General features: G+C 45.3%; 1 protein-coding gene across 2 annotated transcripts in view; it reads right to left on the bottom strand.

Annotated features, from left to right (window-relative positions):
* MTAP (methylthioadenosine phosphorylase) overlaps nucleotides 1-15,721 on the bottom strand; it is a 54,846-nt gene that overhangs the window by 20,367 nt on the left and 18,758 nt on the right. For both annotated transcript variants that reach the window (XM_002707965.6, XM_089317832.1), the window contains exon 4: nucleotides 13,476-13,643. In XM_002707965.6, the coding sequence (XP_002708011.1) occupies nucleotides 13,476-13,643 (168 nt within the window). The remainder of the gene's footprint in view (nucleotides 1-13,475; nucleotides 13,644-15,721) is intronic.

Genomic DNA, 15,721 nt, shown 5'->3' with positions numbered 1-15,721 from the left:
CTGACTTAGAAAAGGGTCCTGGGGCTGGTGCTGTGCCATACGTAGCAGGTAAAGCCACCGCCTACAGTGCCAGCATCCCATATGGACACTGGTTCAAGTCCCAGTTGCTCTATTTCCGATCCAGCTCTCTGCTACGGCCTGGGAAAGCAGTAGAAGATGGCCCAACTCCTTGGGCCCCTGTACCCGCATGGGAGACCCGGAAGAAGCTCCTGGCTCCTGGCTTCAGATCAGCCCAGCTCTAGCTGCTTTGGCCATTTGGGGAGTGAAACAGTGGATTGAATACTCCACTCTCTTCTCTGCCTCTACCTCTCTGTCACTCTGCCTTTCAAATAAAATAAATCTTAAAAAAGAGTCCAAACATCTCCTCTAACAGTGGTTATATGAGTTGTTACCAGGGCCTAACAACATTTCAGGAGGTTTCAGAACCTTGTCCACAACAAGCCCCAACAGGCAGGAACGTGAGTCAATTAATTCACTGGCAGAATGGAACGGCCACACATAAAGGAGGATGGTTTTGGGGAAGTGATTCTACTAGCGTCATTTGAAAGACATTCAGGGTGTCCAGCAATAAAGTACATGGGCAGAAATGAGACAGAGGAAATTTTAACATGGAAAGAAAAGGAGCAGCAAGTAGGACAAGTCTGTCCCATTAATCAGAAGGAGCTAAGAGCTCAATATTTTTACTTTGGAATTGTCCAGAGATGATGTGATTTTACTTTCAAAAGACCACAGTGGCCAGACAGTAAACATTAATATTTTATCGGAAAGGGAGAAATGAACAATCAACTGGGGTTAAGTACAAAAGCCCTAGAAGAAATTACCACTAAGGTGACAAGACATTTTAAAACATATGTTAAACACCTTTAACATCAGAGATGAAAGAAGCTAAGAAAAACTCACATCCAACTACAGGAAGAGTTGAGTCTTCTATATAACAACTTGTTAGGGCATCACTTCTCCCTGGGCAAGGCTGGATATGAACTGGTGCTGATGGCTGCTCAGTCTCAACTCTGAGGATCAGGTCAGATTCTAGGGCAAGCCCTTCAAAGGGTAGCAGGTGCTTGGTTTCCAGCACTTTTGTGACGGTCTCTTGCTTTATATTTTCACCAGGAGGAGCATGGAAACCAGCTCTGAGGTCAAGTTGGAGAGAAGGATGAATGGGATGGGAAGAACTGATACCAATAAGAATAGGGCAGACCGTAGAGACAGGGTGGGTTCATAACCTGCACATGTGACAAAATGGCACAGTTTAGACTGACTAGATGACAGATCTGTGCAATAACCACTGAGTGGAAGGCCATGCCACAGTGTTACCAACTTACCAAGGACAGAGGTGGCATTCACAGAAGTGGGAGTGGGAGGCACTGACAATCATGGGAGATACTTCAAAATTTTTTTATAGAATTTTAGTAAATATAAATTTCATAGGTACAACTTTTGGATTATAGCAGTTTCAAATTTTGTCATTCAAGATTTAGTCATCTCTGAGACCTCACCCTGTATCTGACAGCCAGTACTATCAGAGGGAAAATAGGAGCTGGAGTGATATAGATGAAGGTAGTTGAGGTAGCTGGCTTGGGAAACTAACCTGAGTTCAGTTCCCACAGGTCCCACTGACAGGCATTTCTGGGCTGAACTGTCCTCACCTATAGACTGCAGAGATGATCACTGTACACAACCAATGGGACTGTGGGCAGCACTTAGTAGGAACTCAAACACTGGTAGCTTGGCATTTTTTATAACAGGATGCATAATAAGGAGGTAGTAACACAGCTAGGCTATGGAGTAGAACGTGAGAATGAACCTCGTACAGGCAGGTGGGTGGCCCCACTTCCAGGACAGCTGTAGCAGGAAGCTGACAAAGAAGAAAGGGATGCAAGTAACTAGAGGGAGGGAGACTGAGAGTGTATGCCTGATGGCTTGGCTTTCCTCTATCAGGTTGGAGGTGACGTTCTCAGTTAAAAGGGAGGGAGATGGTCAGGAAGCTTTGAGAATGTGAGGGTCACTGACAGCTGCTGACAGGATGGCAGGAAGAGTAAAGCCCAGGCCCTCTGTGGAATTCTCCACCAGGAGCCATTTCTGGTCATCAGAACTGCTCCCTGTCCCCCCGTCCCCTCCCCCCTCAACAGGTAGTTAGTGCAGTAGTTAATTGCTGCTTGGGATGCCTGCATCTCATCTCAGGGTAGCTGGGTTCCAGTCTCAGATCTGTTTCAATGCCAGCTTCTTGCTCATGTGCACCGTGGGAGGCAGTGGATGGTGCTCAAGTACTTGGGTTCTTGCCATTCACATGAGAGACCTGGACTGAGTTCTGGGCTCCTGGTTTCAGCCTGGCTCAGCCCTGACTGTTGAGAGCATTTAAGGAGTGAATCAAAGATAAAAGATCTGTCTCTCTCTTTTCCTTTGTTGTTCAAGTAAATAAAAAGCAAAGAACCCACTCCCTGGCGGAAGAGATGGAGAGACTGGGGAGGGACTCGATATCAGAGCACACTCCCGCCATGGGGCCAGTGCTTTACAGGATGACGTCATGGGGGAAGCCCAAGACAGGGCTGTCTCTTTGGGAGGGGGAAATAAACGGACATAACTGATCCTTCAGCACTGTGTTTACAGCGGGACTTTCCTGATGAGTAAGACTGCATCACAAAAATGCACCAAGACCTCTCCCAATTCTTCTAGCAAGAAAATAGTTACAGAAAAATAATCTGAAGAGGGAGGACACCAGAATCCTCAGGAGTCAATCCAACTCCCTCATTTAGCAAATGAGGACACCAAGGGACAAAGGAATTTGGGGGCAGAGCCAGGCAAGAATTCTGGATGTCCTCACTTCCAGGCTGGGGCTTCCTGCACTGCATTCTTTAAGCAGAACCTAACCAGTGGCCGCCCGCGCAAAGAGGCCAACGTGCTAACCGCATTTTACAGAAACCGCCTGCGCTAGGATTCGTACCCTGATCGCAACAATCTTCATTCTTTGGTTGTATTTTTCCCATTGGAGAAAAAAAAAAAAGGTCCTACCTGCAAAATATTCCTCATAAAGCCCACTTTTTAAAATAGAAAGCTTTTATTTAATAAATATAAATTCCATAAGTACGACTTTTGGATTATAGCTGTTCTTCCCCCCCATACCTGTCCTCCCACCCCCACTCCGCCCACCACCTCCTACTCACTCTCCCATCCCATTCTTCATTAAGATTCATTTTTAATTATCTTTATATACAAAAGATCAACTCTATACTAAGTAAAGATTTCAACAGTTTACACCCACAAAAATACACAAAGTATAAAGTACTGTTTGAAGACTAGTTTTACTATTAATTCTGATAGTACAACACATTAAGGACAGAGGTCCTACAAGGGGAGCAAGTGCACAGTGATTCCTGTTGTTGATTTAACAATTGACACTCTTATTTATGTCAGTGATCACCCGTGGATAAAGCCACTATTTAAAAGAAATTTCATCTGGGGCTGGCATTGTGGCATAGCAGGTAAAGCTGCCGCCTGCAGCACCAGCATCCTATATGGGTACCTGTTTGAATCCCAGCTGCTCCCGTTTCTATCCAGCTCCAGCTAATGGCCAGGGAAAAGCAGTGGAAGATGGCCCAGGTACTTGAGCCCCTGCCACCCATGTGGGAGACCTGGAGGAAGCTCCTGGTCCCTGGCTTCAGATAGGCCCAATGTTGGCTGTTGAGGCCATCTGAGAAGTGAACCAGTGGATGGAAGATCTCTCTACTTCTGTCACTCCTTCTGTGTAACTTGGACTTTCAAATAAATAAATAAATAAATAATAATTTTTTTTAAAGAAATCTCATCTTTTTCCTTACTGGTATGTTCAGTTTCACCTTGAGATACTTCTGAGAGTGACACAAGCATTGTAGTAGATACTAACGGTTTATTTATTTATTTATTTATTTGAAAGGCAAAATTATACAGAGAGGGAAATATCTTCTCTCAGCTGGTCCACTCCCCAAACCTGCAACAGCTGGTACTGGGCTAGGCCAAAGCCAGGATCCTGAAACTCCATCTGGGTCTCCAACATGGGTGGTGGGGACTCAAGACTGCCTTCCTAGGTGCAAAGTGGAGCAGCCAGGACTCAAACCGGCACGTTGATATGAAATGCTGTGTCACAAGTGGTGAGTTAGCCCACTGCACCAAGACATCTGCCCCAGGTCTTTCTTGTTTTAGACTTAATATAACATCATGTGGGCATCTTTCAAACCGTTTACAGATATAGGCATTCCTGTTTATACTTGTATCATAACTATGGTGAACTGAATCCCTATAATAATGAGGACAGATGGCAAAGAGGAATTCTTCTATAAAAACTGCTGTTATTGCCTACCTATGTGCCCTGCACAGCATGGAGAGTTAGTACTTTGGGGTGAAAGAAAGGCCACATCATCAGTTCTCCCATCCAAATAAGTGTGTAGAAATATCTGGTAAAAACCAGGTTAGGAAATAGAGGGCCCACGTACACAAGGAAAACAGGAAGAGACAACAAAATGCTTCATGCTGTGAAGAAAACAAGTAGTGGGGGAAATGGTCTTGCTTTCCTCCAGTGGCAAAAATTCTTATTAGAAATCATCCCTAAGCATCACTTTCTAATGTATCATTCACGTCAAACTTTAAAAGGTAGGTGAGTGTGGGGATTAGAAAGGGGTCAGGCCTTGAGCTGCAAGGCTGACAGGAAAAACCAGAACAAAGGCCAGGCAAATACACAGCCATCCTTCTGAATTCATCTAAGTTTTACCTTAGGATTTGGTTAGGATTCCTCACGGCTCTTGCTAAGCCACAGACAGGAGAAAGTATGACAAATACTGAGCTGCTTAAAATACCCATTACAGATCCTGCTAGGCCTAAAGGACATTGCAGCTTGAGAGCCTTTTGTAGAAATGAGGGTCACCATTGAGAGAGGAGGTAAGCATAGAACCAATCAGCAAGTAATTTGAAAGGTGGTTCCCCTAGCTGCTCCCTGGACACTAGCAAATAGACACAGAAGGCCCAGAGATGTCAGGGTGAAAACACACTGTTACAGTTTGGGTACCTGTCTCCCTTATGTTCACCGTGCTATGAGAGTATTCAGAGGTGAGGCCTTAGGAAAGTGATTAGATTGGGTTAGGTTGTTAGGGAGGAGCCCCCGGGATTGAATCCTGGTGGTTTTGGGACAGATGGATCACAGGCATGCATGCTCCCTGGTGCCTGCTCTGTGATGTTCTGTTACACAGAGGCACTGTCAGCAAGGCCATCACCAGATGGGGCCCAAGACCTTGCCCCTCCAAGAACGGTGAGCCAAAATGAACCTCCTGTCTTTACAAAGTCAGTCAGCCTTAGATATGTGAATACAGTAATAAAAAGCTGACTAATACAGACATGTGAAGCTTAATGGAAAAACTATTTAAAAACCTTACCTGGAACCATGAGAGTAGCTGAGCTTTCAGAATGCTGTCCCTGTTACACAGGGCAAAGCCAGATTCTGAGAAAGGCCATCTACTTTGACTTCTTTATGAGTCCATTTCTTCTCCCCTCACTTACAAAACATCTCAGTTTAATTCACTAAAGGGAACATAGTAAGCCAGGTGTGCCCTGTGCATACAAGGGTGGAGACCACAGAAAAGAAACCCCAAAATTATGAATCTTGTATAAATAGCATGGGAACTTTCATAGCACAGTTAACAGGTCAAATTCTGTTACCTGTTTAAGGGGATTATTTATTTTATTTATTTTTAATTTTTTTAATTAATTAATTTTTTTGACAGGCAGAGTGGACAGTGAGAGAGAGAGAGAGACAGAGAAAGATCTTCCTTTGCCGTTGGTTCACCCTCCAATGGCCGCCGCGGCCGGCGCACTGCGTTGATCCGAAGGCAGGAGCCAGGTGCTTCTCCTGGTCTCCCATGTGGGTGCAGGGCCCAAGCACTTGGGCCATCCTCCATTACACTCCCGGGCCACAGCAGAGAGCTGGCCTGGAAGAGGGGCAACCAGGACAGAATCCGGCGCCCTGACCGGGACTAGAACCCGGTGTGCTGGCGCCGCTAGGCGGAGGATTAGCCTAGTGAGCCATGGCACCGGCCTAAGGGGATTATTTAATCACTGCCACAAAGTAGAACAAATTCTACTCCCAATCATGTTCTATCCTCAGAGGTCAAATGCATTATGGCTCTGACAATGGGGACCTTATTTTACATATATGTATTTATTTTAAGGCTTTATTTATTTAAAGTCACAGTTACAGAGAGAGCAGAGACAGAGAGATCTTCCTTCCACCCACTGGTATACTCCCCAGATGGCTGCAACGGCCAGAAGTGGGCCTCTCCCACAGGCATGGCAGGTGTCCAGTGCGTGGGCCATCTTCTGCTGCTGTTCCTAGGCCATTAGCAGGGAGCTGAATTGGAGTGGAGCAGCTGGGATACAAACCAGCACCCATACTGGATGCTGGCATCACAAATGGTGGCTTTACCCACTACGCCAGCCCCAACAATGGAGACCTTCTGGAAGGGCAATGATGGATTTTCCAAATCCAACAGAGCAGGAGGCATAAGGTACTAACGACACCTACTGTGGATAAGCTCCCCGTGAGTTCTTGGTATGAATTCCTATTTTCCTACCTTTAGTGCTTGGTTTGTAAACAACCTCACACAAAGAGCTCAAGAGTTGGGAAACCTGCTACAAAAATGGGAGAATGTGGCATTTCAGTTCTAGATCAAGAAATATTTTGCTTTCCATAGCAGCCTTAGCCACAAATGAAAAAAGATTATCTTTACTTCAAATGTCTAGTATGTTTTCTTGCATGTTTGAGAGATAGACACAAGGACTGACCACAAACACCAAACATTCTTGGAACTCCTGCTCCAGCCACTTGGTGTGCTGCCCTGCTTTCTCTAGGACAGATGCACTCATGACTCCCCTTTTCTCATTCCTAGACTTTTCAGTCTTGCAAGTAGGAATGCAGTGTGAAAGAGCAAAAAAAAAAAAAAAGTTTTTAGAAAAGAATGACCCTATTTTATTTCTTTTAAAAAATAGTTAATTAAATTTTTTCCATTCATTTTGAGACAGAGAAAGCTCCACTCCCCAAATGCCCACAAAAGTCCGGGCTTGAGCCAAGTATTCTAATGTGGGATATGAACGTTCCAAGTGCCCCTTAACCCATGAGCCAAATGCCCACACCTCTAACTTTATTTATTTATTTTTTAAAGATTTGAAAGGCAGATTGAGTGAGTGAAAGAGAGAAAGAGATAGAGAAGGAGAGAGAGAATGACTGAGTTACCACCTGCTGGTTCACTTTCCAGATGGCACAGGGCTTGGGTTAGTCCAGGCAGAAGCCAGAGCCTGGAAATCCAACTGAGTCTCCCATGTGGGTGGAAGAGACCCAAGTATTCTGCTGCCTTCCCAGGCATATTGACAGGGAGCTGGAGTTGGATCTGAAGTGGAATATCCAGGACTTGAACTGGCGGTCCAATATAGGATGCTGGTGTCACAAGTGACAGTTTAACCTGCGGCACCACAATGCTGGCCCCAACTCTATTTTCTTAAAAGAACTTCCAGGGCCGGCGCCGTGGCTCACTTGGTTAATCCTCCGCTTGTGGCGCCTGCATCCTATATAGGCGCTGGATTCTGTCCTGGTTGTTCCTCTTCCAGTCCAGTTCTCTGCTGTGGCCCGGGAGTGCAGTGGAGGATGGCCCAGGTCCTTGGGCCCCTGCACCCGCGTGGGAGACCAGGAGAAGTACCTGGCTCCTGGCTTCTGATCAGTGCAGCACCGGTCGTGGCGGCCATTTGAGGAGTGAACCAACAGAAGGAAGACCTTTCTCTCCGTCTCTCTCACTGTCTATAACTCTACCTGTCAAATAAAAAAAAAATTAAAAAAAAAAAAAACAAAAAACAACTTCCAGCCTTCTTAGATTCCTTCTAGAGTATATTTAATTGAGTAGAAATTTAATGTTTCTATAAAGAACCCCAGAGAGCAGAGCCACCTTTCATTCCTAAGCCTTAATGATCTCTCAGGTATGCAGAGCATGGCTGACACTACAGGCTGGGCCCCCAACCCACCCACGCTGGGCACAGTGAGAACCGAAAGCAGTGTGCTTTCCTTCCGCCATATTATTCTGTTCCAATTCTGCCAAACTTCTCACATACAGATTCAAAGAATCCCTGTAAGCCTTACAAGACCTCTTTAGGATGAGATCTTTTTTTCTGGGACAATGTGCTGGCAAAATTATAGGTACAGGCCAATGTGTTTCTAGGTCAGCCCTGCAGAAGGCACACAGGCAGTGCAGGGAAAAGGGGCCTGAGAGATGGTGCAGTTCATTCAACCCTCATTCTCAAGCAGGGACTGAGAGCCAGGTAGGTGGAGGCATCTGCCCAAGACCAGAGCCAGGACAAGACCTCCTCAGTGACTGCCTCTGCCTGTGCCCTGAAGCTCTCAAGTCCACTGGGCTGCATCAGACAACTTGAGGATGTGGGTATGGCTCTGGCAACTTCCGGTTGCACACAGCACAGCTTCTAGTCCACCACTCATGCCTTATGACAGCACCAAATGGAAGTATCAGGCAACTGCCTCAACACATGCCAAGATTCATGTTATTAGGAAATGTGGGGGCCGGCATTGCAGCACAGTGGGTAAAGCTGCCGCTTGCAATGTTGGCATCCCATATGTGCCCCCGTTAGTGTCCTGGTTGATCCACTTACAATCCAGTTACATGGATTTCCCAGTGGCCTAGGAAAAGCAGAAGAGGATAGCCCAAGTCCAACACCACAATGAAGTTCCTGGCTCCTGGCTTCAGCCTGGACAAGTCCTAGCCCTGCCCCAGCTATTGTGGCCATCTGGGGAGCAAACCAGCAGACGGGAGATCTCTCTCACTCTTTCAAATAAATAAATACATTAATCATAAAAGAAAGTAATGTGCTGTCAGCACCACACGTACAGGGCATTACCCACGAGGTGAAAAAGTTCTGATTCTCTTCCTACGGGATGTTCAAACACACCTTTGTGAATCTTACACATGCCCAGCCTCGTTAACATAAAGCCATGGAGCTCAGTCAAGGGAAAGATAACCTGGAAGATGCTATTCAGGGGGCCAGCACACCGTGGTGTAGCAGGTAAAGCCGCCGCCGGCAGTGTCAGCATTCCATATGGGCGCTGGTTTGAGTCCTGGCTGTTCCACTTCTTCTTCTTCTTTTTTTTTTTTGACAGGCAGAGTGGATAGTGAGAGAGAGACAGAGAGAAAGGTCTTCCTTTGCCGTTGGTTCACCCTCCAATGGCTGCCCCGGCTGGCGCGCTGATCCGAAGGCAGGAGCCAGGTGCTTCTCCTGGTCTCCCATGGAGTGCAGGGCCCAAGCACTTGGGCCATTCTCCACTACCTTCCCGGGCCACAGCAGAGAGCTGGCTTGGAAGAGGGGCAACTGGGAAAGAATCCGGCGCCCTGACCGGGACTAGAACCCATTGTGCCAGCGCCACTAGGTGGAGGATTAGCCTATTGAGCTGTGTCGCCGGCCTATTCCACTTCTGATCTAGCTCTCTGCTATGGCCTGGGAAAGCAGTAGAATATGGCCCAATTCCTCGGGCTCCTGCATCCAAGTGGGAGACCCGGAGGAAACTCCTGGCTTCGGATAGACACAGCTTCAGCTGTTGCAGCCATCTGTGGTGTGAAACAGCAGATAGAAGACTTCTTTCTCTCTCTTTCTCTGCCTCTCCTATCTGTGTGTAACTCTGACTTTCAAATAAATAAATAAATCTTAAAAAAAAAAAAAAAAGATCCCGTCTAAGAGCAAAATGACAGGAGCCACGTACATCATTTTAGAATTCCTAGTGGCCACATTAAAAAGATAGAAGAGCAACAGGTAAAATGATCTTTAGAATCTTATGTAACCTAATGTTTCTACAGTGTTATCACTGCAATATGCAATTCATATAAAAATTGAGATTTCACCCTGAATTCCATTCCAGGAGGGATCTTCCTTTCAGTAGATCTTTGCTTGCACAGCCACTGTGCTCATACTCTTGGTAGCGGTACCTAGCTATTGAGCAGGTAACACGCTGGATCTAAGAAAAGGTTTTCATGAGGAGGCAGATTATCCACACATGGCTCACAGAAAGAAAACAGGCACCAGAGGATCTTAAAGCTACATGGCTAAGAGGTGCCAAGTCAGAATGAAACTAGATCTGATGGCAGCACCAGTTCTCTTTTGAGTTTCTGTATTTCTGGGCCTAACTGTGTTCTTAAAAGCGGCAGTGTATGAAACATCTGTATTTACCACCAGAGAAAAGTTTTAGGAAAGGCAACAGTGTACAGTTCTACCACGTAAGCAACAAATTAATCCCAGACCCTGTACCCAAGATGGACTTTTCTTTCCAGTATCATCCTAGTGTCTTATAAATCTGGGCCACTCTGAATGTGGAGTCTTATATTCTGCTTTTTAAAGCCATCAGATACAATCATTTTCTTAAGTCATTACCTCCAAACACATGGACTTGGACAGCCAGAGAGATTTCAATCAAAACATTTCCTAACTACAAACTCCTGCCTGTCCCTCTCTTCAAACGACTATGTTCAATGGTTCAAAAACCACTGTTGTGGGTGTTGGGGAGAAACTGCAAATACACCCTCACACGGCTTCTATTCTAGAGGAAAAGACAGATACCAAATAGATAAAAGGTAGAGTGAGAGGTATGTGATGACTTCAATCTCTTTATTTATCAGGAGGAATCACATGAAAATACCAGTACTCAACCATGACTGACCTACAGAATGGGCAATTTCATATAGTTTGACCTAACAGTTTCATTCAGTCAGCAGTCAGGAATGCTTCTGGGGGGCCAGCGCTGTGGCGTAGGTGAAGTCTCTGCCTGCAGCACTGGCATCCCATGTGGGTGCCAGTTCAAGTCTCGGCTGTTCCACTTCTGATCCAGTTCCCTGCTAATGCGCCTAGGAAAGCAGAAGATGTTGGGCCCCTGCACCCACATAGGAGACCCGGAAGAAGCTCCTGGCTTTGAATCGGCTCAGCTCCAGCCATTGTGGCCATTTTGGGAGTAAAGCAGCAGATGGAAGACCTCTCCCTCTCTTTGGAAGGCAGAATACGCAGAATTGGACTGAACATAGAACTAGACTGCATAATTCCCTCTCCTACAGCAGCAGAGGCAGGACAGCCTCTTGGGTGGGAGGAGCAGGATGGACCGAGGTGACAGGGTAACAGGATGGGGGTTGTGGTAGGAGGCAAATGGCTCGCTTGTGCTACTCCTCCCTTCTGGTCCAAGAGGCTCTGTCTCCACCAACAGCACCCAGGGAAGTGGTTTTTTCTACCAGGAATGGGTGGTCCTAATATTTCCTTTGTGATTTCTTAAACTACTTCTAAGTGAAAAAAAAAAAAAAAAAAAAAAAAAAAAAAGCCCAGGAACCTGGCTGTCCATTATTATTCGATTATTTGGGGAGAATAAATTCTTTGTATAACAAAACACTCCTAGCACCTGAAACACCCACTTAAAGTTGTGAAGAAACAACTGGATATGAAGTATTTCCTGATATAATGAAGAAAGAAGAATTCTCGCTAAGAATTCAAACCCGATTCTCATCAGGCCCCCAGAACTAACTGCCAGTCTAAAGCAAGCATGAGGGACAGGGTAAGACACTGGGACAGTTAAGGATATAACCAGTAAAATCCAGAATGTAGGGAGAAGCTACAGGAAAAAAAGAAAACAAAGGAAAGAGGGTGGAAACCTTTGGACTCTCAGGGTTATTAAGTATGCATGTTAACAAATTTGCAACTAGTTGCACTTTCCTTGCACCTTTGAACAGTCAACTATAATAAAACAAAGTCTGCAAGACAATAGGGAAAATGAGAGTACTACCTAGATATTCACATCTAATACTAAGGAGATATTATTTTTTTTAAAAAAAGATTTCTTTAAGGTTATAAACTGCAATGAACTGATAAATACTGAAGCTGGGAATCTGGCATATGACAGTTCTTGATTATTTTTCCACTGTGTATATATTTAAAAACTTCCACAATATGAAAAGACAACCTACAGACTGGGAGAAAATATTTACAAACTGTATATCTGTTAAGGGGTTAATATCCAAAATATATAAGGAATTCAAACAACTCAGCGGCAAGGAAAAAAAATAACCCAATTAAAAATCGGGCAGCTGGCACCGCGGCTCACTAGGCTAATCCTCCGCCTTGCGGCACCGGCACACCGGGTTCTAGTCCCAGTCGAGGTGCCAGATGTCCCGGTTGCCTCTCTTCCAGGCCAGCTCTCTGCTGTAGCCAGGGAGTGCAGTGGAGGATGGCCCAAGTGCTTGGGCCCTGCACCCCATGGGAGACCAGGATAAGTACCTGGCTCCTGCCATCGGATCAGCGCGGTGCGCTGGCCGCAGCACGCTGGCCACGGCAGCCATTGGAGGGTGAACCAACGGCAAAGGAAGACCTTTCTCTCTGTCTCTCTCTCTCACTGTCCACTCTGCCTGTCAAAAAAATAAAAAATAAAAAAAAATTAAAAAAAAAAAAATTGGGCAAAGAACCTGTATAGACACTTCTCAAAAGATGACCTACAAATGGCCAATAAATATGTAGAACAAAAATGCTCAACATAATGAATTACCAGAGAAATGTTAAGTTTATTAAAAAGATGAGAACAAGGATGTAGAAACAGTTTATACTGTTAGTTGGAATGTACAGTCATTTTTGGAAAACAGAATGCAGGTTCACAAAAACAGATTTATCTTGTGATCTGTCAATCATACTATGAAGTGCATATCCAGTGGAACTGAAATAAGTACGCTGAAGAGATGTGCATTCTCAGGTTCATTGCCATACTTGTCACAATAGTCCAGATATGGAATCAAACTAAGTGTCCATCAAGGGATGAATGGATAAACAAAATGTGGTAATATCCACCATGGGATACCATTCATCCACAAAAAAGAAGAAAAGTCTTTCACTGGTGACAGCACAGATGAAATCAGAGGACATGATGCTAAATGCAATAAAGCAGATACAGAGAGATAAGCAGTGCAGGACCTCATTGACCTGCGTGCTATATAAAAGACCAGCTTACAGAAGTAGAGAGTTAAACAGCAGTTATCTGAGGCTGGGGGACGGGGACATCAGGGATGTTTGTCAAAGGAGACAAAATTTCAGTAAGGCAAGAGGAGTAAGTTTCTTAGTAATACTCTGTACAGCATGGTGTTTATAGTGAATAGGAAAGCAGAAATCAAAAATGTTCTCACCACCAAAAATGATAATAATATGCAGTGATATGTTCACTAGTGATTTATCATTATTCAATGTGTACATATACCAAATATCACTTTACTCCCAGAAATATGTAAAATTATTATTTGTCAATTATAAAGAAATAGAAACTCCCACAAGAAAAAATTTTAAGCCAGTCTGTGGCCCTGCCCACTCTTTCTTCTTCCAGTTCCCACATATCATCCATTTGAGCTGGGAATGAGCAACAGGAGCCTGAAGTGTTTCACAAGGTTGCTCACCTGTCGATGAACTGATCAATAATGACGATATCGCCGGGCTGAATCTCCTCCCTCAAGGAGCCACAAGCTGTGGTCACTATGACATGTGTACAACCCTCCTCCTTCAAAGCCCAGATGTTTGCCTGGTAGTTGACTTTGGAAGGCATGATGGTGTGCTGCCTCCCATGCCTAAGAGAGAAAAGGGAAAAGGACAGACAAGGGCATTTGAACAGTTAGGAAAGGAAATTCATTTACAGCAGTGTTTTCCAGCTCTTTCCACCAAAGTGCTTTTACTGGCAGAGGGCGAGTGAGAAACCACTGGGTGACACTCAGACAACTGTAAGCCCCAACTATTTGGTCATAAAATGCAGACCATCTTTACATTCTTTATATTTATTTTTCTAAGTGTGGGTAATAACTTAAAATTCATGCTTTAGGAAGGTATATCCCCCGTCTATCCTGTGGGATACAAACAACCCAGAGTGAGCATCTGGTCTCACATGTACCATTTCATGGAAAACAGGGGCACCAGTGAAGACAACAACACAACAGAAACAAAGTTTAAGTTCCCAGTTGCATCTCTCCATTCCCTTTTCTCTTATCATCCAAGTAAGTTAATGAAAACATTTAAAATATTTTAATTTTCACTTGTTTAGCATGACATTGCCAGGTTTTGTGCAAGAAAGGATCACCTCACTCTTGGCTCCTGTTATGTGCTGAACTGGGTCCCACCAAAATTCTGACATGGAAGGGCTAACCCCTCCATTCCTCAGAATGTGACTATATTCAAAATGAAGGACTTTAAAGAGACAACCAGGTAAAATGAGGTCATCAGGGTGGGCCTCTTCCAATGTGAGGGTGTCGTAAGAAGAAATCTGGACCCAATCATGCACAGAGGGAAGAGGACATGAAGACACAGGGAGAAGACGGCCGCCCACAAGCCAAGGAGGGGCCTGGAAGAGAGCCTTCCCTCCCAGTTCTCAGAAGAAACCAATCACTCCAGCATCCTGATCTCAGACTTCTAGCCCCAGAACTCTGAGGAAATAAACTTGTGTTATCTAAGCCACCCACCTGCTTCGCTGTTATGGCAGCCTGAGCAGACTCATACACCCACCCATCCATGACTTACTTCCTACTTCAAATAAAACCCAAACACAATTCCCTGAACCCAGCCTACTAAGGCAACCCAAGCTCTACCTTCACCCATCTCCTCACTTAGCTTGGGCTCACTGCTAAGTGAGCTTTCAGCTGCTCATCCGTACTCACTCCTGCTCAGACCTCTGCTCCACAGTGATCTCCTCGGGGAGGAACTTCCTAGGATCACTGCCTCTGGCTCACTTCCCTGTCCCCTAAACTGAGTTTCCTTCTAGCACCCTTCGGCATCTCCAGCACTGCACTGTCCTGCAGTGCTCATGGTTCTCACTACAATCAGCCTCAAGGGTGATGCCCCTGTCTGTCTTCCTTCTTGGCCCCTAGACCAGGATCTGCCATGTGAGCAGTTTAATCTGTCAGATGAAAGAATGTGTTTGGGCATTGGGAACATGTAAGCACGCACACACACACACACACACACACACCCCTAAAGGAACGCTGGTAAACAGCCAGGAAAGGGAACCCAATTTCTAAAATTATTTTTAAAAAATTTACATGCGTAACATGACATCTGCGTAGGCAGTCTTTCTTAGAGACCTAAAATTACTCTGGGTTCCTTGAAAAACTACAATAACCATGTAAGATTCTACGACAAAAAGACAACTGTTCACAGTCAAATCTTTTATATGTGGTAATGCAGAAAAATACAAAATCAGCCGGCGCCGTGGCTCAATAGGCTAATCCTCCACCTTGCGGCGCCGGCACACCGGGTTCTAGTCCCGGTTGGGGCGCCGGATTCTGTCCCGGTTGCCCCTCTTCCAGGCCAGCTCTCTGCTATGGCCAGGGAGTGCAGTGGAGGATGGCCCAGGTGCTTGGGCCCTGCACCCCATGGGAGACCAGGAAAAGCACCTGGCTCCTGGCTCCTGCCAGGATCAGCGCGGTGCGCCGGCTGCAGCGGCGGCCATTGGAGGGTGAACCAACGGCAAAGGAAGACCTTTCTCTCTCTGTCTCTCTCTCTCACTGTCCACTCTGCCTGTCAAAAAAAAAAAAAAAAAAAAAAAAAAAAAAAAAAAGAAAAATACAAAATCATATTTTGTATCATGATGATTAAGAGCTTGTTTTTTAATTCCTCATACACCTGTTTTTCATGTGGTAAGAACACAAAAACTGCAATT

This window comes from Oryctolagus cuniculus, chromosome 1 (genome assembly GCF_051225735.1).
Source record: "Oryctolagus cuniculus isolate XC-2025 breed Fujian yellow rabbit chromosome 1, ASM5122573v1, whole genome shotgun sequence".
Taxonomy (NCBI): Eukaryota; Metazoa; Chordata; class Mammalia; order Lagomorpha; family Leporidae; genus Oryctolagus; species Oryctolagus cuniculus.
The sequence above is the reverse complement of the archived record's forward strand: the minus strand, read 5'-3'. Positions and strand labels throughout refer to the sequence as shown.